General features: G+C 36.7%; 1 protein-coding gene across 8 annotated transcripts in view; it reads left to right on the top strand.

Annotated features, from left to right (window-relative positions):
• Nucleotides 1-26,744, top strand: part of EYA4 (EYA transcriptional coactivator and phosphatase 4) — a 137,146-nt gene that overhangs the window by 11,519 nt on the left and 98,883 nt on the right. For all 8 annotated transcript variants that reach the window (XM_088161765.1, XM_088161767.1, XM_088161770.1 and 5 more), the window contains exon 2: nucleotides 6,308-6,409. In XM_088161765.1, coding sequence (XP_088017891.1) covers nucleotides 6,377-6,409 — 33 coding nt within the window. In that variant the 5' untranslated portion in view covers nucleotides 6,308-6,376. The remainder of the gene's footprint in view (nucleotides 1-6,307; nucleotides 6,410-26,744) is intronic.

The following is a 26,744-nucleotide window of genomic DNA, read 5'->3' as shown; positions in this document are numbered from 1 at the left end:
GCCTGATGCAGAGTGGCAATATCAGCTTAATTTTTCTTGAATAAATTGTCCACAAATGCTACAAAAGCAATGCCACCCTTTATTAAATTCAGTTCAAGGAAGCAAATTACACTAAACTAACAATTATACAAATATTCATTTAAGACCATGCAGAATCTGCAAGACTGTGTCTAACAAATGTATAGTGAGTTGCATGAAAGTCAATAATTTGATGTGAATTTTGAGGAGTTTTCAGTGTATTGTGGTTTGGTGACATGAATTGTGTCTGTTTTGATTACTATATTTAATGTCTGGCGTGCATTCACATACTCATAAAGGAAGATGGAAATAACAAATTATGTCACAATTGCAGATGTGGGTTTTCAGGAGAGGGAGAAGGTAGAAGGAAACTAGATGAGCTCAGAACTGTAAATGTGTGGTGGATGTTGAAGATCCCATGCCTGTTCTTAACGTGCATCCTAACCTAAGATCTGAAAAGAAATGTTTTGTTAGCAGGAACAGCACTATTTCTTCTCCTGCAGGGATCGTAACAAGACTCAAAATCTAGTAATGTCTGGCATCACACCTTGAAGCTTATTAATTTCAGAAGCACTGTTTCTATATACATTAGAATATATACTGTATACCCAGTTTAGACATAAGCATGTTCTTATGCACATCCATGCTGGATATGTGCTGGGATGAGGATGCTGAATGAGCCCTAAAGGGTGCCCTGCACAGCCCCCTCCAAGTTACCAGTACACTTTCACCCAAGTATTTACTGTGAAAGTGAGGGCTATTTGTAGAGAAAGCAGCTGGATGGGTCCATTTGCTTTTCAGCTCATCCTAGAAATTCCTGCTATATTCCTTCCCTGTTTGCAGCAGTGTATGTGGCTAAAATAGGGTATTCATCCATGTTAAGTTGCATGGGTAGTTCTGTGAAATCCCAGCATAATTAAGATTATTCAGAATATCTTCTCTGTTTAAGTAATGCATCTGCAGATGCAGATTGATGTAGGCAGGTGCTCAGCAGAACACAAAACCCAGGGAAGACTATTTCATTCCATCAGGGCTTGCTGGAAATGTCTGGAGCTAAAATCGGAGGTACATGATGTTAAGGCTTGGTGTCCTCTCCACCACACACCAAGGGCTCTGGGTGATGAAGGAGCTCAGTTTTTTGGAAGTCACTAATATAGAAATGGGAACTAGATGTGCTACAAAGGGTTCCAGAATGCTCTAAAACTTCACTGAGGGTAAAATTCTCATCCTCAGCAAGCTAAAACGGGACTGAAATCAAACTGATCCAAAGGCAACAATATTTAACCCTCTATAGAGGAGGGCCCAAGAAAGGGGAAAAATATTAGATGAAGAGCAAGGGAAAGACTATATTCCCATTAATTCTCTAGTCTGTGGAACAAGATTTGTTTCTATAATGAAATAGGAGTTTTTTCAGGAGGCTCATTTCACGTATATTGATATCAGATAGTAGACACCAGCTAAGGAAAGGGCCTCAGCTAAACCTAAATACATATGCAAAATTCCTGAGCCATTTCTGCTTTTGGCAAGAATCCTTCTGGAATGAGAGAAGAAAAAATCTGAGAATTAAAATAATTTAGAAATTCTGGATATATTTCTATTCACCTGCTGGTTTTCCTCAGGAAAGTGTACACGTCCCTGACAAGGTCATACTTTCAGGATGGGTTTGTTTGGCAGACAAAGTTGAAGTTCTAATAAATCAGCATTTGGTTTCCTTTTAATCTAGGTTATATTTTATCTTTTTCACGAGACTTCCTATGATAGGCATACAAACAACCAGAAGGATGTTTTCTTAGGTGAGAAATTACTGAATATTAGGCAGTGCCTGTTTGTTACTGCCCATACCTTTTCCCCTGTTCCTTCAAAGAAATTAGTTTCATGGGAAACAAATAGCATGAAATAATCTAACTTAATGAAATTGCAGTGCATATGCACTAGTTTCCTGTACTGATTCTAAAGTAATTTTCTCTTTACCTGCCTTTCATAATCTTTCACAGTGCTTTAAATGTGCTTTATTCTACTCAGATGTTCTATAGGAATGGTGCAAACCCAAAGTGAGACTTGCCTGAGAGACTGAGAGTTTGAGCCCTGGAGCCTATCCTCAATTACTGGTTCACATCCTGCATTAATTCAGTGGCAGCTATCAGCACTAAGTACTAGTACTATCACAGGTTTCTGAAGTAGAACACTAGAAAATGAGAAATTGCTCTGTTTGTGACCACTTCTTAACATTTTGACTCCCAACGTGTGGCTGTGACAGAAATGTATTCTTTGTGGCTGAATGAATTGTGTAAACCACAACAGCATCCTTCTGCTAGGTTTATTACCAGCATGTTTCAAAATGTGTGAAACAATATAGTATATTTGTCTGGGATCATGAAATTTCTGAACTATATTGCCAGAGCATCACATGGTACAACCTCGGAAGAACTAGGGAGCATCACATGATATAACCTCAGTAGAAGCAGGTATTCTTTAGATAAAACAGAATAAAAAGAATGTAAAAATGTGCCCAAGACAGTTATAATGTGAAAAAAATGTGGTAGAAATAATGCTTCCCCTGAATTTCATTTCAGAAGACCAATTCCTAGTGGCCGAAGAGTTCTTCCCAAGTTTTTGTGTTGAAGTGAAATGGAGAGCTTTTTTGTCTGATGGCCAAACTCCTCTTCCAGATGGTGGATTCTTCTTGGAGATCCATATCCCCATCTGGCCAACTGGAGGGCCTGAAGCAGCCTCTGAGATACTCTTGGGAAATGTCAAGTGCTTTAGGGCTGGTTTTTACCTGTGCATCCCCAAGCTTCACATTTTGTCTTGAGCTTGTGGAAGTTGCAGCACAGGATCATAGTAGACATTCCCATAGAAAATGAAATTGCATTGCACTTCCAGTCATCTATAAAGCAGTGTGCAGCAGATCCTCAAGTAGTTTATTTTCTTTAACTTATGTGTGTATCTCTGGAAGGAAACACATGTTTCTCCTCATAGTCAAGTCCTGGAAGTTGCAGTTTAAATTTGATGAAGTGTTTTATTCCCCCAGATAAAAACAAATAAATAAAAAATTAGATTTAAATGCATTTGTTGATGAGGAAAGTCAGGAATCCTCCTAATTAAGACATTTCTTAGAAAGGTAAAATTTTTATCTGGGGGCATAAAACACTTCATCAGTTTTAAAGCCACATCTGCAAGGAGTGGATGAAGAGGAGAAACAGGCATTTTTCTTCATTCTGGCTTGTCTGTGAGTTTAAGACTTTTAACAACAGTTTTAAAAATATTTCAACCCAGTTAGAAACACTTGCAATGGAATAGGGATAAGAGTGCCCTCCCTCCCTCTGTTTTTAATCTGGTTCTCTTGATGGAATAAACTACAAGGTTGAATTGGTAACTGGATTATTGCCTCATAAAACAGCACGAGGTTACTATTATCCTTTAATTTTATATCTTTATTAGGGAGTAATGTTGGTCTTATTTAAATCACTGACTTCTCTAATGGTTTTTCTCCCCTTTTACAAATTTATAAAACTAAACCCTAAAGGATTTGGTCTAAGTGCAATTGGCATAACTGCCATTATAAAAATCTTTGTGTTAGCAGTTGGTTATAATCAGCCACTTTAACTGGGCTCAGAATACAGCAGGATTTAGCTGTTGATAGGTAGAATAATACTGATAAAATATTATTTCCGAATTTTATTTTAAAAACTTCCATTTTCAGTAAGAACTTCTGAATTTTGAGGCAGTGTGAAGATGAACAGCAGTGCCCTGGAAACTTATAATTTAACATGTTTGTGCAAACAATATATTTAACATATAGTGTATTTCTGAAAAGATTTTTAAAAGCTTGTCTTTGCCTTGCAATTCAGTAAAGTAACTGAAAATTCATGAAGGTTTGTCTTTTGTAAAAGATGACTAATACACGTGGCTTATTTAATGAAGTATTCCAGTGAATGCACCCACCTGAATTTTGGGACATAACACATACTGTGGGTGAATCATTGGCAGTTCTTGGTAGTAAAACTCCTGCTGGATTTGGGTCATTGTATTTAAAATATATTTAAATGTATTTAAAATGTATTTAAAATTTTGATACACTGTCTTTTTTTGGAAAAATGTGAAATCCATCTGTTGATCTCAGTGTGCTTTGATTAAGCATCCTTCAACAGGGAAAGAAACACGGGTCTATCTGTTGTGGTATAGCTCTGTAGTTGAGTTATAGTTGAGTTTTATACAGAAAGTGAAGTATCTGCCACCTTCAGTGACCGAGAGAATTAGAGCATTTACTATTTGAATGCAAGCCAGGTACTGACTTCTCAGTCAGTATACTTAGAAACTAGTCAAATAATTTGTTACAAATTTTGTATTTTGACCATTTTTTTCTGCAGGCAGTCTTACCAGTGCAATAACATGAACTCACTACAAAGTTTTAATTAAATCAAAGGAAATTTTATGTTTAAGTTATTAATGGAATATTTTAGTATCAGTTGTAAAAATTCATCTCTGTTTGCAGTTGCCTCCTTTGACTGAGACTGCTGCAGTCAATGCCATGTAGAGCTGCTTTCTCTTAAAATAGCCATTGTTCTCCTTTCTGAAATTTTCCTACAGTGGATGTTTTAAAGAAGCCCTTCAATTCCCCTTTTAGCTTCATTGAACAAAGACTGGAGAAGATATTTACAAATACAGGAGTGTGGGCACCACATTGACCAAAAAATTATTGGAAGCGATTACAGTTTTGGTGAAGGCATTGTGGGGAAAGATATCGATATCTTGGATGCCTCTGAAATTGAGAGGAGATTAAAACCATTTTGAAAAACAGGAATTATTTTCAGCTGCATCATATGGTGAAACACATGCAACATGATTTTCTTGCAATTTGTCTTTTCCTATGTAACATCATGGCAAAATTTAAAATGAATGGCAAAAATAAAAATGAAATGTGAATGAGAATAATTTTGAAACTTAGGTAAGAGGGAAGAAAGACAGGAGGCTGTCATTTGGTGGCAGGAAAAATCCAGGTGAGACTTGAAAGCAAAGTAGACTGGGGCTGTGCATTTATGTGTGTTGCAGAAAGTATCTAATGCAAAACAAAATGAATTTTTGGGAGTTACGTTTTGGGGAGTAAGTGGAGGTATGGCAAGTAAGTGGCACTTGAGATTAAGAGAGGAGATATTTACAATACAGGGCAATGCAGGACAGTGGGTGAGAACACATGGATTCCATGGCTTGTTCCACACAGGTTCCATGGCTCTAGTTCCTTTCAAATACTCTGTACAGTACAGCTGTACATGGTTTATCCTTGGCTATATTTATTAGTGCTTGCTGGTCAGAATTTAAAACAGATCCATGATATATTTGTGTTACAGAGCATAGTCCCAGGTAATTCCTTGTGGTGCCCTCTTGTCAAACAAATCTAGCTAATATTGATAAGCAAATCCATGATGTTTGGGTTCCTTATCATATGTGTTTACATATTGATTTTTTTAATGTAACATCAACTTTGATTAATAATATTATTATTACATATATGAAATATCCTTGTAACTTTTTTGAAATTCTAAATTATGCAAATTTGCATAACTCCAAAATAGACCTTTTCTGAGAATGGAGAATGTAATATAATCATGTGGCTTTATAGTTAGGGTTACTATGATCATTCGCAGGCAGAACTCCTGGAAAATAGAATTTTCCTATTGAAGATGTCCATATTTAATGAGAATGATTCACCCTATTTGAGAAGGCATAGACAGCAGATAATTAGGATAATGTCCATCATTTAACCCTTTGTAGGGACCTGCTTGTTATAAACCACTTTGTGTATTTAATTTAATCCTAAAGGAATTTAATGAACCTTAGAGAGGGGACTTCATGCTGATAATTGCATAATAACCTATTTTTCTGCCAGACACTTAATGGCTAAGAGGTTATCATTAAATGTGTATTAAGCAGTTCTGTTCTATAACTGTCTTTCTAAGCCATTTTCTCAGGGGTTATCATTTGTTGACTACTTAAACAGCTGCCTGTATTCAAGATCTTAGCTTCTTTATTGGTTTATTTTCAGATCTATCTTTTCTCTTGAAGGAGTCAAAGAAAAGTTCCTGTTTCTGTTGGTGTAGTTTAGGTAGCTCCCAAAAGAATACTGAAGGTGTAGAAGCACTTTACATGAAATTAGGCTTCATGTGGGAATTTTGCTTCGGGTTTTAATGAAACCACAACCTCAGTTAGGGTGTTTGTTTATTGCAGATTTGCCTTAGAAGTAAGGACTATGGACTAACATGTAATTTTTTAATCTTCTCTTTTAATTTAGACTACTGAGCTGTAAATTGGAAGGAAGATAATTTCTTCTTGTGGAGGAAAAGAAAGGTGAATAACCTCAATGGAAGACTCTCAGGATCTAAGTGAACAGTCAGTAAGTACAAATGTTGTTAAATTGAATGGAATAAATTGAACCTTGTTCAACCAAGTTGTGTGAAAGGATTTTACTTTGGATTTGAAAATTATAGTAAGGTCTGGGGAAATCTACTGAGCTCCTAGTTCTAAACCTTTTAGTTTGTGTATTAAATGAGTGGTTTTAATCTTTTTCCCTGTTGGAAGGAACAAGATTGTTGTGATATAAGATTTTATGGAACTACAATTGTTGGAGGGATATAATTAAGCTATATTGGAAGAATAAAATATTAGAAACGTGCACAGTGGTATGCCTTGTTCAAATAATTGCAATAAATGTATAGCCACAGTGGTCTGTCAGTTTTTCCAAATCAAGGGTTACCAAAGCTAGAAACAAAATACTTCAAATGGTCAGACTGTGGCAGATGACATAAATTAACTTTTTCAGGATTCTCTTAGATTTCAAGGGGATTGTGAGAAATGGTAGTCTGTCCCCCTGTTCCATGTTGGAGGGAGATTCTTGTCACTGATTACATTTCTGGGAAAAATGGTGTTCTTCTCCTTTTTCCTTGCCTTTAAGGATATAATCTCCAGACCTCCTCACCACCAGACTGCAGTTCTGATGAGACAGCAGGCTCTGAGCAAATACAAAGCTATCTGGGCTTGCCATCCAATGTATTGGGCTTTTTAGCATCTTAATTTTCTGCTGTTTCTTACTGGTCACAATAGGGACACATTCTACCAGTACCATGATCCCTATTATTCTCATCTTGGACTTAGTGTACTAAAGATGAACAGAGGGATTTAGTATTTCTATTTCTGACTTGCTGAAGGAGGTTATCCATGCAATAAACCAGTTTGAACATATATATATATATATATATATTTAGAGACTTTTATGAGTAACACAAATGCAAGGAAGTGGGAAGAGTTGCATGTATTTCTAAAATGTCAGTAATTTTCTTTAATAAGGAGTACTTTGCTCCTGGCTGGGTAGCTCCTATCTGAGACTTTATCTTGGACTAGAGTTTTATTGCCGATTTTAAATGGTACAGGACTGGAAAGTCTTAACAGTGTCTTAAGTCCCCATGGTGGCACTACTTGGGACAGCTGCACATATTTATGTATTTAAAGTGTTCCCAAGCAAAACTTTAGAGCCTGTAAAAGCTACATGGCTTCATAATTTAATAAAGTTTTATAAAGGTCATAAAAGATTAGGCAGAAGTTCATCTCTTGCAGTAAGTGAAACAATTTTTCTGTGGAGTATTCATGGTGTGGTTATTAATAGAAAGTAGATGAGCCAGTTTAGCTTACTGCAAAAACATCTTTCCATAGTAGTTAAAATGTTTTTGCAACCCTGGATGCCTGATAAATGTGTATTTTAGAAGCAATTTCACTACCCCATCATAGTATAATCTCTGTAGTATTTCTCTTAATTTCTACATAGCTTTATGCTACATGTGAAAATGGTCTACAGATTGCAAATTGGGGTGAAATCTGTGCTGTGTTGCATATGAAGGTAAGATTTGCTCTCCTTATGCTGGTGTCACAGAAAATCATGATTCAAGACAGGTTTATTCTTCTTACTGTTCACTAGCATTGTCAGAACTTGAAGGTAATGGGTGGGAGAGCCATTTCATCACTCCCTTTAACCAGGTGGGCACTGAGAGTAAAATCTCACCAAGAGCTTAGGCTCTGTCCTGGGAAAAGGACTGTTATATCATGGTTAAACTCCTCTCTCAGCCAAGTTTCAAAAAAGAAAATAGCGTCTTTGGCTTAGTTCCTTAAAAGCCACAGGGCATGTCTGTGAGCTAGAGATCCCAGGAAGCAGGAGGCTTTCTTTGGTGGTTCAGACTCTAAGAAGGCATCAGATGTATCTGCTTGAAGTGTAGCTGTGGTGTTCCCTGCTGGTTAATGTGTTTTGTACTGGTTAGCTCTGGGCGGTTTCTGCCCATCAGGCAGGATTTCTAATTCTTGATGTGTTCAGGGAGCATAAGTACTTCATCCCAGCCTCAAAATTTATTTTGAGAGCTAAATGCATAACATTTAGATCATGAAAATTCATGGAGCATGAGGATCTAGCTTCTGTTGCATGTGTATTAGATGGTGTGAATAAGAATGAGTGCAAGACCTGTGCTCAGACCTGTGCTGGTACTTGGCTTTAAATAGTCTAGTCCTTGGTTACATTAAAGACTGCCTTTCTCTGCAGCTGAGATGGGTTAGAAGGTGTTTGCTTTTGCATGATGTGAGAGAAAGATTCCTTTATTAGATTAATTTCCCTGGGCATTCCGTTAAAGAATCTTTTATCACTGGGAAAAGAAGCCAGGCACAGTTCCTTGGTACAGTGAACAAGATTAATTTTCAAGTTCTTATTTAAATAAAGGAAATTATTCTAACTTTTGAGAATAGCTCATCCTCTTGAAGCATGATATACTCTAGAGTCTTCTCCATAAGTTTGAGATCACTATTATTATTTTAACTCAAAAAAATACACCAGTAAGAAATGATTGGTTCTGTGATTCCTATCCTGAAAGTATATCAGTTTGGTGAAATTTATATGACCATGCCTATGAGCAATTTCACAGCATCCCTGTTGCCATATGAGAAATAAATTCTTCCCCTTTTGTCTCAGAGCAATGACTGCATGACCACACACTGCTTCAGAAATCTGTGCTCCCCTGTTCTCAGAGCCTCTGAAGAGTTGTGTTTGACTGAATTGAGCAGCTGCTGTTTTCTGAGATACCAGCTTGATTAGATGTATATATATAATTTATTATATTATGTCAGTAATTTATTTGTTTTTCCTATTTCTGACCAGAAGTCAGTCAACTTGCCTAATTGTTGTGCTGTAGAGCCTCTGTACTAGGAAACTGCTTGTGCTCTCTTTCTTTTGCCTTCTCCTGGGTGGCAGAGGTGAGGGAATCAACTTAATCAAGATCATTCAGAGAGAAAAAGAGTCAGAATCAGAATAGAATTTATTATGCTTTGGCTTTCCTGTCTTTACTCACAAATGAATAGGTGAATAGCTCTATTATGGAGACCAGCAGGAAAATGATGCAATTTACAAGCTGATGCAGAGGTGAGCTGGGATCCCTCAGGTGCAGCTGAGATCCAGTGGATCCTTGCAGCTGGCATGGAGCAGTCTGGGATGACGCCTATCATGCTACTGTACTTTCTAGGGTGGGTGTGTGTCCAAAAAAGCTCACAACTCTCTTTTTATTTCCAATTCACATGCAAAATATATTAGTACATCCGTGCATGGAATTTTCTTTTAATTTATGGAAAGGCTCAGTAAATCGTATTCTGAGTGAAAAAGAGGAAAATAGTGAGACATGTACTGCACAGACAGAAGAAAATAACCAAATGGTCCTTTTCGTGTTCTGGTGTGAGATCTGTCACCAGGTGCAGGCTGCTACTTACCAAGTGAAAGAATACTTAAAACCACATAAACTGGTCTTACATGGACCATGTAAGACTATGTTAAAAGTTCTGTTTGTTTTACAATGGAAGAGAAGGAAATTTTACAGATCTTGTATTTATGAAGAGTCTAGCAATAGGGAGAACAAACATTTTTCAAGACTGGTCTTGGAGATGGTAACTAAAATGATAATTTTTTAGCACCTAAATAGTCCTCTGGTGTGCTTCAGTATAGCAGACGTGCTTAGGATTTTGAGAACTACAGGTTTGCACTCTTTATTTTGTCTCTTTTAGTCATCACTTTCTGTTCAGTCTGTATTAGTAGAAGAAGAACAATTTGGCTGCTAACTTGCTAGTTTAGGGTTTCAAAGGGCCTTATTAGAAACTGGTGTAATTTCATCCCCTGGCCCTTTTATATAACAGCCTGCATATTTAGATTACTTCATTTTAACCTAGAATTAAACAATAGATTGCAGTGCTGTAGGGCAGGACACTAGCAGATGTGAAGCTAAACGTGAATGAACAGGTTTTTATTTTTGTGACATTTGGACAATCATCCCTCTTGTGCCCTGGGTAAGTTATTTGTTTTTTATCAGACTGTGCAGACTGTTATATCTGTTACTTGCATTTATGGCCCACTTGCAGATGGACGATCCCTGGCAACCTTTTTTGGACAGTGTTGATTCCCCATTTTTGTTCTGTTTTAATGTGTGAAGCTCTCAGATGTGATCCCTTTGCAGATCAATTTTCAGCTGCAGCTACTTCTCTGTTGCACAAGCCCTGTACCTGCAGCATTTAATCTTCCCCACCTCTGGGGTGGGCAGCCTGCTAGCACTTTGGCTGGAGCTCATTGCAAAGAAATGAAAATTAGTTTAAACTCTTTAACTGAATTTTAAAATGCTTTGTTTCACTGTTCTTCATTGCAGCGTAGCATGTTGTGGTTCTTGTCTCTGTTATATCAGTATTTGTAGGACTTGGAATATTACAGGCAATTCATCTTCTCAGGTTAGTGATGTTGCTTAAAAGAGATGTCTGAAAGTTATCTCATCTAGCTTCTGGTAGTATACACAAATACTTCAGTTATGAAAGCAAAGAACATTTAAGATAGGTAAGTGAAGAAATGATGGATTTCTTAAGGAAAAAAATAGTTTCCTTAATGAATGATTATTTGCTTTTGATTAAAGTCAGTCATTGAAGAAAAATGCCACAACTTCAAGTCAGCTGTAATAGAAAGCAATATAAAACCAGCCTGTCTTTTTGAAGGTTTATTTCAAAGTATTTGTGTGAACTGCTTAGGTATTTTACTACCTCCTTTCTACAGTTACAGTAACTGGCACAGAGAGGTTGCTTGCCATAGAGGATCCAAAATTATCATCCATTTTGAATTACAGTAGATCTAGAATAAAGTAATTCCTTGTCTCTAATCTAATAGGAGTTTGAGGTAGAAACATCAGTGTTGTTCTCTCTCAGCTGCAAGACCTTTACATACAACATAAGGACTTCTATGAACACACACATTTCTTGGTCTTTCCTTTGTCCTCTACCACTTCAGCATTCTGTCATTTCTATACAATAATCCACCACTGTTAAATTTGAAGGCGCTTTTTTCAAACTACATTAATAGTTTTATATATATTTTATTTCTGTCATTTTCCAAATGGGACAGACCAAATGAGACAGTACTCAGAACCAATTAGTGCATTTTGACATGCAGAATAAACTGAGTGGACTTGTGTGTTGTATGAATTGCATATCATTGGAGAAATAGTTTGGCATGAAAGATACAAATCTTCACTGTTGACATACATGTAATAGAAATGTGCATTTTTTCTGAGTTGATTAAAATTCCAATTTGAAAGTACGTTTTTTTAAAACCTAAGTAGGCAATCTCTTAAAAATGTATCAGGAGAATTCTACAGAATAATATCCATGGCTTGTAAACTTGCAAGATGGGATGAGAAAAAGGGTTGGCAAGCGGAAATGCTCCTGACATGTTTCCTCTGGTTCAGCTCTCTGCCTGTATTCTGGATGTTATCATGTCAGTATCAGAATTTTAAATGGAAAGTCACTGTATGGGCTTTATTTAATAACAAGGAAAACCAATAAAAGAAAATGTTCTGTTGTCACATACTGTCCTTGGACTGCTGTCAAGGACTGACACATAGCTACTATATAGTTTGTTATGGCTGATATTTCTGGCTCCAGAGAGGCCCCAGACTAGAATTTTAGGGTTAGAACTACTTGGGAAAATTGCCACTGCCATAAGCTACATGAACTTTCCTCAAGGTTGATACCATGTTCTGCACAGGGGTCTCCAGGGTTCCTGGAGCATGAAATTCTCTGTCACTAGTGATGCTACAGCCCTGATGTGATACAGATATCAGAGGTGACTTCTATAACACCACTAGAAAAAAATAATGGCAAAAATTTGCAGGTGGAAAAAATGGTCTTCAAGGCCTGAAAACTGGGTCAGTTTAGATCTGCTTTGAGTCCTCCACAAGGACCTGTACACCTAAGAAAAGGTTTGTATCTATGCATGCATCCATAAGATTTGGAACATATGAGTCAGTCTAGTAGAAGTATCATATCTCTCTATAAATGGTGCTTTTTTAGATTAAATCATCAGAATCTGACAGATACACTCCAAGCTCTGCAGATGGATTTTGCTTGTATGATATTTGTTCAAGCATTTATAATACCAAATTTTTAAATGCTATACTTCTAATTGATTTTAATATTGAATTTTAACTTAGAATTACTCAAAAAATTTCCAAAAGTCTGTCCTATCTGTGTATGCAAAATGCAAATACAAATTTGCTTAGCACAGAGATTGTACATCAGCTTAGGCTTCTGATTTTGACGGTGTCCAGGTGAAGTTAGCATGTTCAGAAATACTTTTTTCTTCAGTAAAAAGAGGTCAGGGTTTTGTAATGAAAAAAAATATTCAGCAACATGACAGTAAATCAATCTTCTCTAGCTTTTTCATTTTGCAAGGCTAAATACCCAGTGCCTTCATGCCTATTAAATAACTAAGTCTACATTTTCACATGAAAAGTGTAGTTTACGCTGAACATACATTTGGTTTCTACTCATTTGATTATTGTAAAAAATCCAGATGCAGCGGTGTGCTGAAGAATGTGTGGGACTTCGGGGATGTGATTAAGCGCACTTAAATCAATGGGATTTTTCATGTGCTTCAAGTTAGGCATGTGCTTAAATACTTTTCTGGAAAAGACTTGGAAATACAGTACATTAAAAGTAATAATTTCAGAAATATTTTACTAGCAAATGCATCTGAATGATTTGTGGCTATGGGTAATATTTATTCAGCATCATGTAACAGTCATGGTTTCTTTCTTCTTCTTATAGTAGCTTTAATCTGAGCTCTACTTCCATATCCAAGTGGTTGACTTGCAGGTCAGCTTGTATTAAAAAAAAGAAGAATGACAGGGAGAAATATTTAATAATTTTTAAATAATAAATGACACTAGGCAAAGAATCTAATTTCCTATTTTATAAAGTATTTTTTAGACACATTGGGCACATGCAGACCCATTAAACCACACTCATCTTTGTCTTCTTCTTTATTTGGTTAAATCTTTAGCAATGTGAAGAAGATATTAAAAGCATTGAAATGTTTTGGCTCCAGTGAATGGAAATAATCTTGCCATAATATAACTTAAGAAAGAATTTGCCCCAGAGGATCCCACTGGGATAACAATGTGAAACTCATGTTGTTTATTTATTTATTTATTAGTTAAATAATAAATTTTAAGACTTACTCATGCTCCTCCATGCTCTTGAAAGCCAACACCTGATGCTCTATGAGAATACTGTCATGGCAGCATCCTTTGCCTTTTATCAGCACTTGGACTTCAGCAGTGATTGTGCTTTAGTCAAAGAGGTCACCAACCCAAATATGAAGCAGCTTGCATCTGAGAGACCCAGAGATTTGTGTTGGAGTGTTACTCTTATAAAGGCAGGGTTTCTCTTAGCTGAGAAACTATGAAACTGGGTGTGTTTAAGCAAAACTGAACAAATCTCTTCTTAAATGTAGCCGCAAATCTACTTTATCACATCTCTCCCCCTTTTTGTGTATGTTAACAGTAGAGGAATGAATGTTAGCTGACCATGACTTTTTGATTCTTTTTTGTTGTTGTTTTGGTTTGGTTTTGGTACTGGAATCAGTGACTAATGGGATTTCTGCCATGAAAAAGGGCATCTTTTATAGTGCAGTCTTTAGTTGTTCCTGTTTTTGTGAAACCTTACTTGGCTTTAAATTTTTAGTCTTTGGTCTTAGGCCATGTGAATTTTTTCTTTATGTGATTCAATCAAAGTATACAAGAGAAGGAGTTAAAGCAAACATCACTTATTTCTGAAATGAAAAAGAATGTATTTCTTATTTCAGCTAGCAATGCTCTTAAAAAATTATACAGGCTTTCAAGTTTCAGTTTGTCATGCAGTCACCTTCCCTGTGGGACAACTCATGGCTGCACCTGAGCATTTTAGGGATTTACATAGTAACAGCCCACAGCCTGAGAACCTTGTGTTACTGGACATGATACTAAATTCCATCCAATAAAAAGTCAAACTGTGCTTGTAGTTCAAAATCCAGTAGTCTGTGCTTTAACTGTTTTTCAGGGATCCTTTTTACTGGCTGTGCAAATAGGATTAGTGCATTTATCCACCCAGACAGGATCAAGTCTGAGAAAGAACTTGCTCACTAAATGGCGATCCTCATAGTGGCTCTCGAGCAGTTAGGAAAACCTCTTCTTGCTCTTTTTCCCATCCATTCAAAGATTCTTACTTTGTTAAAATTCTTCCAGCAACCTGTGCCTTGAATGCAGCACATTGCTTTCCCAGCAGTTCAGGCCTTTGCTTGAGTGGAATGGGCTGTCATTTCCTCTCCTCCTTTTTAGTTTGTTTTCTTTCAGTTGTGAAATAAACTTGATAGCATGACAATTTTTAAAACAGTGAAATTAAAATAATTCCGTAATGAAATGTGTGGAATATTTCTATAATTCAGTGTGTTTTACCATCAGAGGGAGCAATATGTTCTGTTGTTAATGGTTAGTTTGGTTATATTGGCACCCTCTGTTTTGCTTCAACCACTATTAACTGCATTTATGTAAACAGCCTGGCCCTGACAGGCCCTGATGCAGTCAGATATTGTATATAGGGGTACAAGTGTTGAGGAGCTTGAATCCAACTACAGTTTCCCTTTACATACATTTAATCAGTTTCTAATACACACACTGAGCTACTGGTTATCAGCTTCCATTATCTATCTATTACCAACTTTTCAGGAGATTAGTTACTCAGGCTAAGATCAAGTCATTGGCACATTCACAAGTTCAGCTTATGCTAAATAATCCCAAGAGCTGTATTTGTTTGTGTCTTTCTGTATGTATTTTTTCTTCCATGTGGTGATAGTGGTTGTGATGGTACTGGAGCTTTGGTGGGCTATGGACATGCAGATATCCTGGTGCTTATCCTGTGATCTGCTTGTCTGCCATGTTCTCAAATTCATTGCCTGGGCTAAACAGCTTTGATAATGAGTTTTATGTGGGTTTTTACGGCATCAGTGTAAAACTATTGATTAACCTGTAGCCTCTGAAGTGTGGCACCTGCATCTGGAAGTTTCATAAAAATGAAACTAATTTTATCCCCTCATCCCATAGCTTTGAAGGTGCAAGAGTGAGTTTTTTAATTTCAAATAGAATGCTTATTAATAATTGTAGTAAATGATAATTTAAACCCATACTCCTTGGGGCATGACAAGTGAAAATCACTTGCTTTCAAGAAGCTGAGACCATATTGCATTTCATGCATAACTTGCTCTTAAGTCAAGGAATTCAGAGTTTAATTAATTGAAGGAAAATTATACATTTTCCTTGCAAGATAATAATCTGAAGATAACTGCAAATTGAAAGTAGAAGTAGAGGAAGTAGTCCTTGTAGGATGAAGGGCAGTTATGTGATGCACCATTGGCTGATTGTTTATAAACTCTTCAGTTCTTTCTTCTTAGTACTAGGGTTCAACAGTACTCAATTTTGATGAAAGCAAACATATGAAGACTTAACATTGACCTGAACTTCCCAGGTTGAAATAATGCCTAATTTTAGATTAAACAGGGTAGAATTAGCTAGCATTTTGAGAACTTTACACTGGACTATTTACTGAAAATCTCTTAGTTCATGTAATTAACCTGTATTTTAAAACATGTCTATGGAAGCAGATGTATTGCAATAATGATACACTTCATCTGCTTTTCTGATGCTGTTGGATATCTTCTGTTTTGGACATTAACCATATAAAGGGTTCTGTTGAAATTCCTAGTGTTGAGCTGTGATAAAAAAGACTAAATAATTGTGTAACAGGACATCCTAGCAAATACAATAGATTTGAAAAAGTGACTTGTTTCCAGTTGATAGTCTACAGATCTGCTTTGTACTTTTATCTAGATACCTGTGTATTGATGAAAGAAGGCTTGGAATTGCTTAGAATATAGACATTTGGAAAATTTTGTAGCAATGCAGCTGTAGTTAACCAGTTGCATCTACAAAAATTGAATGCAAATCTAGAGCCTGATTCCAACATAGTTATGCAGTTGTAAAATTCACCTATTGTTGAAAGCCCATCAGTAGGGTATCAAGCAGAGCTGCCATCCAAAAATCTTATTTCAGCACCTAAAAAGAGTAGGAGAAAACAAAAGACGTATGTTTAGATTGTGTTAATCAATACTTTCATGTTCTGTGGTATATGGGAAATTGTGTATTTTTTTGGACAAGGAAATCTTGATGTGGTCAACATGCTAAAATATATAGTGATAAAAACCAGACTATAATGGTCAGGAAATTTGTACTACATGGTCCTTAATGGATGAATTAATTTCTCATGCCTACTGTGCAGGTCAAAAAGACCTCTGTAAAATTTTATGCCTGCACTGAGTCCCATTTGTAAGTGATCTTGCAATAATACTCAGTCAGTATTGCAGATGTGACCTGATTGTGGATCTGCAAATCATGCTGCAAAATTCAACAAGCTTATGTGTAAGAGTATAGAGCTGAGAAATAAATGTAATTATGCCAGGGGCAATGCCATATTCCTCACTGTCTGGTTTCACCTAACATGATGTGCGCTGAAGAGGAAGGATGCCAGATGGTTGTGAAAGGGCTGCAGCCCAGCCTCTTTAAAATCACCAGTTACAGAAATCCATCTGGCATGTGCCAAGAGCAGGAGCTGACCAAGTAGCTGTCCTGTGATTTCCAGAAGTCTCATGAGACATTCTTGAGACCTTGAGTGAATATGTGATGCAGTGCCTAACCAGGAACACTGTAGCATTTCAAAATATTTGAAATTTTCAGCCAAGTGCTTCACAGTCCTCAGAAATTATACTTGCTTATAGCATGGTTTCAGAAAAAAGAAAAAATATCAACATCTGTAATACCTCCGTTCTTTTGGAAAATTTACATTTTCACAGAGGAGATCTTCAATGGAGAGTATACATAGGAATGCATGGGTTATGGGTGATTTTCCTGCAAATTTTCAGTGCTGAAAGAAAGCAAAAGACAGAAAATAGCATCCATAAGGAAAAAAAGTACCCAACTGTGTAAATGATGACTGTGAGGATACTTTGACCAAGTATATACAGTAATGTAGAGAAGTGAAATGCAGCACTGCTGCCTGCTGGGGTGAATAATACAGACAGGGCTCCTTGGCTGTTGATTTCACTAAGCCACTGTGTTTACTTTTCATTTTTTCTACTTTTCACTGCTTCTGCTTTAGCAAAACATCAAAGTGCCATGACTGAGTAATACTTGAAAAATGAAATGTATGTCATCTAGGGGAGGTCATTGGAACATTGTCTGATGTTTGGAGCTAACTTTTTCTGTTCCTAGTATTCACTTGTCATTTACTACTAATTGCTGGGAGAGAATGGGAGAATCAGTCCCTGCTATTCTGCTGCTGCTCAGTGGTAGCTTTTGAGCTAATCTTAACAAAAAATATATCTCAGACAATCAGACCATTATAAAAGTCTTGAAGCTCATTAGAGGCACAGATGCATTAGGATATGCAAAGAAAATCTCCAGCTGCTTAATCTTAATTTTAGGTTGAGTTTTTTGGGCTTTTTTTTTCATATCTTTCCTTGTGTCTGTCTCAGGGGAGAATAAACAGTTACCCTTGAAATTTGGGGTCAGAAAGTGGTCTTCAATAGATGCCACAGTGCAAAGCAAGCAGTGAAGGTTTGTGTGTAAATTTCTGTAAAGAAGAGTGTTTTGTGATGGTGATAAAGGCCTCTGCAGTAACCTTTTCTCTGTTATGAATACTGCTACAGAGATGAGGCCTTTGTATTTGGCTGCATAGAACTGTCATGTGAAGACCAAAAATGTTCCTGCCATTGTCTTCTACTTCTTGGTCTACAGTAAGCTTTGTCCTGCTGGGGGAAAGGACTACACTGTCTTCTCATCTCTAAATGTTAGTAATGTCACCTGGTAAGTTTGCATGTATGATTTTTCTGCTTTTCCAGAAGAAAATGCCTCCATTCAAATTAGAGAAGCCCAATGAGTGATTTACCCAATTCCAGACTAAGCTATGCTTGTGAGTTTGAATACATGAACTCCACTGGAACTTGGCTTTATTCCCAGGGCTTCCCATTTAACATCATATGGTACATACTGTGAAGGTATAATGCCCTGTAAGTCAGAGACTTAATGATGTCAGATTAAAGGGGAAAACGGAGAAAAGATCCATCTTAGAAATTAAGAGAAGCTGTAGCTGCCTTCCACATGGAAAGCAAATGATGGCATAAATCATTCTTGCATTCCTGGAACAGACAGGGCTATTCTGCATTAATAAAAAGTGAATACAAGAAGTGCAATAATGGTATTGTGCAGTGTGTTTTCTTTGGCGCCGTTTTTCACCAAAAGGATACATAACTGGGTTGTGTTATGTAGGCTTGCAAACCATCCTTCAACTTTTTTCTGCTTTTTCTACTTCTCTTAGTTGCCTGAAGAAAGCTACTAATGCACACTATTCTAATGGTGGTATTTACTAGAACACAAGAGATTACCACTTTTTTTTCTCTGCTCAGTACCCACACAATGGATGTGTAGCAAAGCAGATGTGCCTTTTTGGTGCAGACAAGTAGAAATCACTGTGGCACCATTAGCATTAAAGGGTTCTGGTTTAGGTGGTATAATAAAGCACGGAAAATATGTGTTCTGCTCCACCCCAACTATCTTTCTATCCCTGTCTACCTCCGTACCATATAAAGAAACACACTTTTCACTCTTGCTGTCAGTGTAAATATTTTAATGTACAATATTTATTGGAAATAGTTTTGAGATAGTTTTTATTAATTGGTTTTAACATCTGTTACATCTCCAACAAAAAAAAAGTTACTGTTTAAATGCTGAAGTATGTTAATATTTTAAATATTGAATTTTGATAAGTCAGTAAACATCTGCTAATTCAGTAGAAAATTCTTGACTATCAAAATAACAATAAACAAAGAAACAAAATATATGGTAACCAAAGCAAACCCTACAGATCTTTCACTGTATTAGGCAGTGGAATTAACAAGTATGTGCATTTTATGTGACAATGTTTTGTAGTTCATACTGGAAATATTTGTTATTTGAGCAAATTCAACCTAAGGAAGAGAGAAAATCTGACAAATTTTTTGAAATGTAATCAAGCATTTTTGCACTGCAATAGCATGTGCGCCCAGCATGTATCTGTAAATTCTTGCTGTGTCTGAATTTTGGCTAGTAAGAGAAATTGGTGCAAAGAATGAGTTTAAGAAAATCGTGAAGTAAAATGAAAATCCAACGCAGAGTATTTGTAATTAGTATGGCTGTAGGATGTGATGGGCTTTGAGGATTGCAGAACGAAACAACCTCAAACGGAGAAGCTATTAGACTATAGTCCTCATACTTAGGGAACTTCTGCATCCTTATTTGTCATATTAAAAGCACACAGTAAAGAAACTGCTGCAGGATTGCACGGATTTGTGACTTGATATGTGATTCTTTAGAGATCCTTCAGTGATTGTCGCATGATGATCAGTAAAGTCTTTGGAAACTCTAAGTCAGACTGTGGTAGCAGTGCATTAAGTGGTTCACAGACTTTGCAGCCCTCTGCTGTTTCTGTCCACCCTACCTGTCATGTTGCTGTGACTTGAAAAGAACCTTGCTTCTCTCTCTGAAGTACACCTGCAGCCCTGGTGTTCTGCTCGGGTTATGTACACCTTTCCATTACACAGGGTTGGGTTTGCCATCAGGACCTCAGTTCATGAAGGCTGCCCATTCAAAAACTCTTCTGTTGGTTTAGTTGCATGATGTTATGATTTGGTAAATGTAGCTAAAAAAATAATATCCTATTACCGTGGCTTTCAATCTTTCAAGATTGATTTGAATAAGTATGCCTAATAACACTGCAATTGAATTGTACAAAATCCTCTGCATTTTAATAGATGGACTTATTGCAAAAATATGTTAGTAATGTTGTGAGAGTTTGTGTAGCTTCTGGCTTGTGAAATACAAAGTTTAGAGTGTCCAGTACTTAATAAAATTTCTGCTGTTTTTCAGTGTTAAAAAAATTGCCATGGAATTAAACTACAGCATATATTAAAATTATATTTCACTTGCATTGAAGGAGATTCTAAAGCTAGCCTTTATCTCTTTGATCAAGGCTCTTGTGGGCAGCAAGAGCCTTTTTAAACTTTGTGACTCTCAGTGTAAAGTTTTGAATGGTTCTGCTGCTACATACTTTTATTCAGCTTAAAATTACTTTTCAGTGATAGAAAGTCAATGTGAACTAGGTGAAAAAGGTATCACTTTTTAGCAAAGCAGTTATTTGAAACTAAATGGGGGGTCTGGTATTCCCATACGTAGGCATAATTACCTTTCTAAGACTTGGGTTTCCCCAGTGCAGACCACAGTGTTTTCCTGCTGGTTTATAACCACATGCAGATATGACAGCATATCTAAAAGTGGCATTTTTCAGACCTTGCCAGTGGCTCTAAATCCATCTGGCCCCTTGTGTGTCCTCAGTCAGCTTCCTGCTTTGCCTGGAGCAGCTGCTGAGCAACTTCACTTGCTGACCACCTTCTTTTGCAGCTTTGGATTTCTCAGAGTGTGGCATTGAAAGGAAGGGTAAATGCAAAGTTTTTGTTCTGTTCTGCTGCTAATGAAAAAGGAATTGCCTTCTTTAAGACATCTTCCCTGTTGCTTGATCAACACATCCGGAGTTGTTTCCTTCCTTGCCCCCGTCTGTGCATCAGTAGATCCAAACCGTGTGACAAACAGCTCTTTGGCCACCAGCCATTTATCCCCATTTCTATCAGTATGCCCAAAGATATCCATCTGCTGGAAAATTAAATAATGTGAGCTAAAGGTGCTCTGCATCTTTTTCAGCACTTTTCTGCAGTGGATTAGGCATGTGAAAATATCAAATGGGTCCTGGGACCTGATTATACTCAGGTCTCCTTTTGTCCACTCTGCATTTTACGGAGTAGTATGCTCAGCTGTTCTATGTTTTAAGCAGCGCATCATATCTTAAAAATATAAAGGTACATAAATGAAAGCTTATGCTCTGGAGCTAAGTTCTCAGTAAGTTTTACTCATGCATTTTATGTCTGTTATACCCATTTCCTATGGTACTATGGACCTGATTCAGAAAAGCATATAAGCATGTGCTTAATTAAGTGCTTTCCTGAATAGGTATGCTTTTCTGAATTGGAGCCCATGAGTAACTGGCATGTGGGCTGTAATCACCCACCTGGGACATTCTGGGGGTGGATATTAGGAGACAAACCAGGTTTTTTGTGCTTTTCCTTCTTTCTGGAAGTCTCCTCCTGCTCTAGATGATTTCAGTTTTTTATAAAATGCATTCATCTGTGAGCTGAATCAGGCTTTATATTTATGGTATTTATCATTTAAATCCCTTTGTTTTGAATAAATACAGGTTGTAATTGATAGAAAATATATTTGCATTTCATGTTAGACAGCTAGATGCCATCGATGCTCTTAAAAGAAATTAAAGAAAGCTTTCTTCATAATCTGGAAATCACTTTCCTAGCCTTGGTTTTTATATCTGGGATTTTTTTACAACAAAATTAATTTAGGTATTTCGAAGATCATGTGATCGACTGCCCAAAGTGTGTTCTTTGGCACAGGTCCAGATTCTTGTTCTCTTTTGGAAGTGTTGCAGCTGCAATAAATTTGATTTTACCCTTGATAATTTCTATAATGTGTAGTAAAAATGTATTGCTGATTTAGTGTTGTTGCCTTTCTACTAAGGAAGAAAAAGGTCGCAAATCACAAAATCTCAAATGTTATTATATTTACCACACTTAAGTAGTTGTACGTGAAGTACAAATACATGAAATTCAAATATGCTTCAAGATTTGTTTGGTGTCTAGTTTTGGGAGGTTATTCAAATAACATAAACTCTGCAGTTTGTAAGTTACTTGTCACTTCTGAGAATTCTGGTAGGTTCCACTGTTTCCTTTGAGATCTCTGTTGAGTATTTAATAGAAAAAAATGCAAAATAATCAAGAAGATTTGCCTCTATATTCATGAAACACAACATATTCTTTATAATTGGCAATGTAATAGAATAGTACAAAGTACATATATCGAAAAAGGATCTTTGGATGATAGGAAAAAAAAAGTTGGCTTTTTATTTTGGTAAGTAGTTTGAATTTTTTTGGTAAAGCCATTCTGTGGTCTTGGTGAGGTTATGCTCATTTCATAGTTGTAACGTTTCTTCCAAACTTCCCTTCTGTTGCATAGTTAACAACCTATTGCATCGTTCCCATGGACACAACACTGTAAGCTTATTTTTTCTTTTTCCTGGTAAATGTTTCACACTTTATAAACTTTGTTAAAGGGATTGTCTTAGGAGAGAAACTTAGCCTGGGAGCAGAGGGGAAGACTACAAAAAGGAGAGTGATTAAACCACCCTTCCCAGGTCCCAGTGTTCTCTGTGGAAGTGTGGGACTTCCTCTGTGAAGGCTAATAGTACTTGCTGGTTGAGCATTACCAGCTCTGTGTTTAGTTTAAAATTAAGGAAAATGTTTGGCAGGTAAGATGGATGATGTGCTTCCCCTAGTCAGCAGCTGTTAATGTGTGGGTGTGGACACTGCTTTGCAGCCCTGTGGAGCACAGGTTGTTCAAAGGCTTGACACAGTCCCTGCCAACGTGCCAGCCCTCTGTGGTCACTGGCCCTTTTTTTTCGTGCATATTTAAACCTGTCCTCTGCTAGAGACCCCTGCTTGTAGCTCATGTACCTGAGCAAAGAAAGGGCTTTGGACTCCTCCCTCTTCATGTTATTTCTAGCTGCTACCTGTTTTACAGCCTTTTAGGAGGAGATATCAGTAGAGAAGATATAGCTCCCTTATACAACCTTTAGGGCATGTGCTGCTGTGATCACACTGGAGCAGTAGACTCATTTTTGTAACTTGAGGTGCAAGAGCTACTAAATGTGAAGAGGATCATGAAGCATTATAAGTCAACATAACCAGGAAAAATAACGATTTCCTCTCAGGAAGAAATTTATTACAGGATGACACCTCTGCAGCTTCTGTTTCACCTATTTTTTTTTTTAATTTCCCTCTTCTGTAAGTAGAAAAATATGGCAAAAGGCTTAAAACAACCATTCAAGGGCTTCTTTCCTCAGCTGCCCATTCAACCCGACAGGTTTTGTGAAACCAGAACTTTCCTTTGCTTCATTAGCTGCAAAGGAAGGTCCTTCTTTCCTTTGTTGTTCAGAGCACATTTTAAATAATTTAATAAGCACAAGTGATTAAGGCATTAAGAATTAAAGTAGCTCCAGAATGAGACTGTGATAATGTTCCCAGCTAAGTTCCCAGCTGAGCAGAAAATGGGAAAAAGCCTTACCTATTCACCTAACTCCTGTAAAGGGGCAAGGGATTAAAGGAAAGAACCTGACTGAAAATCACATTTTTGGAAAAAATAATTCAGAACAATGCTTCTTGGATTACATTTTCATGCTCACTCCTCTGTGAGTTCATCCTTAGAAAGCAGGACATATTTTTGGCAGCATATATTTTACTAGAAAATTCTAAAATAAAAATATCTAAAAAAAAATATTTCAAGATTTAGGTCATCAGTGTCATGCTAATATACTTTCGCCTTCATTAACAATTAAGTTTTCTGAGTCTTCACAGAACATCGATAAATAAGTAATAGAAAGACTGTTAATAAAAATGCTGAATAATGAAATACTAATTGATGGATGCAATAAAAAATTACTCTGAGGGGAAAATATTTACATCAAAATATAAATTAATAATTATTTCACTTTGTATCCAGTGGATGCAGAGCTGTGCTCTGCCTGTAAAATGAATGTCAGAACAAATATCTACTAATTTCTTGGTCTGCTACTGAGGTAATACGAACAATTTTATAAAGATATAATTTGTGCTAAAATAATTTCACTTATTTGCTGAATTGCTAAACTTCAGGAAAGTAATTCAAAGAAAAATCAGCAAGGCAATCTATTTTTAGTTGTGGTCCCATAACTATATATATATTATAAAATAAAATTATTCCCAGGGAGACAAAATCAAAAGGAATCATAATGAATATCCATGGGAGAAGGAAAGCTCCCAAGAGGTGAAATAAACTTTTCTTTTTTAAACAGAGCTTTGAGAGACTGAGCAGAATTACAGAAGCAAGTGCACTCCCTTATTTTTCCAGTCTTTTTGCTCTTCCTCTTCTGCCTCTGTTCATTCTAATTCATGACTCTGGCAGTAAATTGGTGTAAAAGAATTATATATTTCATTTCTGTGAGAGCATTGTTTCGTGTCACTGGTGAGCATTGCTCTCTTGCCTCAAAAGGCCAGTGGGAAATGGCTTTTCCATCAGAAGTACAGATAGAATCAAGAGGGAATGAAGTATGTAAGGGGAAAAAACAAATTCAGCTCTGCTTCACTTTTGTTTAGTGACCAGAGTGCAATTTCTGATACATCATTACACTAGTAATGTCCACCCATTTTGATCTGCAATAATATGGACTTAACTTAGTAGTTGCTGCTCTCTTAAATTACCAGTACAGAGTTGTAGACATGGTGGCCAAAACACACCATTGGTTCATGCAGGCTGAAATAAATGGGATTAATGCACTTTCCCCTAACTGTACAGCAGGTTGGTGTTTAAGTATCATCATCTTTAAAACTCCACGATAATACCTCAAAATGTTTTCTTAGTTTAGTGTAGGGTTACCACAGGGAACACTGTAATTCTTCGAGAAAATAGGATGACATAGCTCTGATGCAAGGATACATCACATTTTCATTTCTTTTCATTGCTTTTATCTTGCTGTGCCAAAGGAAAATCAGAAGATGTGTAATCCGTTGAGCACAAAAGCACTTTGCCAGAGGCTTCTTTAAGAAAGAGAAGAAAGAATATAATTTCATCTGCTCACTACTACATTATATTAGAAGCACGATATGACGTAGAAAATCACTTCCCTGTGTGTTACCTTTATTTTCAACTACTTTGTAATAGATTTTTTTGTCTGGGTTTGCTGTCAATCCAGAATGTCAGTTTTGTTTTGTCTTTATTTTTCTCCTTTGCAATGACACCTTTTTAGAGGAATTACCTCTTGAAAGAACTGGCCATGCCTGCACCATGCAGTGATGCAAAGCAGGAGTACACAGTGGTGTCTGGGGTAGTTAAAAGGCTGGAAGCAGCGTGCTGAGCCCTGCCTGGTAAGATGTGTGGAAAGGTAGATAGAGTGTGAAACTGGAGACATGAAGAAGCAGCTTTAACTACTTTAACAACTTTAATTGTGGTGAAAATCCCAGAAATGGAATGTTATGTTTTTTCTATAAAACTACTAATAACTACTAATAAAATTTTCAATAAAAATATTGAAACCAGAAGAACTATTAAGTGGAATTCCCCCCCCCCCTCAGGTTTCAGAAGAATAAAGCCATGGAATTTCAGAAAATAAGGACATATCTGCCCCTTTTTTGTGGGTTTCAGCAGGGAAATTGTAATTCTGATGGAGACATTATAGTGCTTAAAATTTGACAGTGATGATAATTTTTGGTGATGAGTGATTAAAGGCAAGTGTAAGTGAAACCAGTGCTTCAGAATACTTAAATATAGCTATAGGCAAAGAAGATGCTACAGCATGCATCAGAACCATGGAACTGACAAAATTAAACAGTGATTTTCTGTATTTCCCATTTTAGGTTGTAGTTTATTGCTGAGAATCTAGTCAAAAGATATTAAAATAACAGATGTATTAATTTTGCAGATGGTAAGAGAGGGTTAGAACAGATTTGTAGTGCATAGGTGTTTCTTTCTGTAATCTTTGAATAAACATTTTGTATGAATGCTTTAAAAACTCATACAGATATTTTATGATTTAGAACATTGTATATATATACATATGCATATATATATAATGCATAAAATCAGTTTCCAAAGCTGCTTTGTAGTAATGTAATTTCCCTTTTACTTTTTTTTTAATAAGCAGGAGCAGTTGTGTATTTTCTATAATTTTGATAAGGAGCAGAGCAGAACCTATGGTATTTGCAAGAATACTGAAGATGCACCATTCCATGATGCTTCATGGAGATAAACCAAGAGAGTTTTATCCGTTTTTCAATTCAAGACACTTCTGGCTTTGTGCAGAATAAGAGATATAACATCAAGAAGAATTTTGGTGCCCAGTGATGGGACCTGAGGGAATGTCCTGAAGTTGCATCAGGGGAGGTTTAAGTTGGATATTAGCAAATAGTTCTTCACCCCAAGGGTGTTTTGAGTCCTGGAACAGGGTCCCCAGGGAAGTGGTTGCAGCATCAGCCTGACAGAGTTCAGGAAGTGTTTGGACAATGCTCTCAGGCACGTGGTGTCACTCTCCGGGATGGTTCTGTGCATGACCAGGGGTTGAACTCG

The sequence above is a fragment of the Sturnus vulgaris genome, chromosome 3 (assembly GCF_052056855.1).
Source record: "Sturnus vulgaris isolate bStuVul1 chromosome 3, bStuVul1.hap1, whole genome shotgun sequence".
Lineage (NCBI taxonomy): Eukaryota > Metazoa > Chordata > Aves > Passeriformes > Sturnidae > Sturnus > Sturnus vulgaris.
This window is presented reverse-complemented; position numbering and strand designations above follow the sequence as displayed.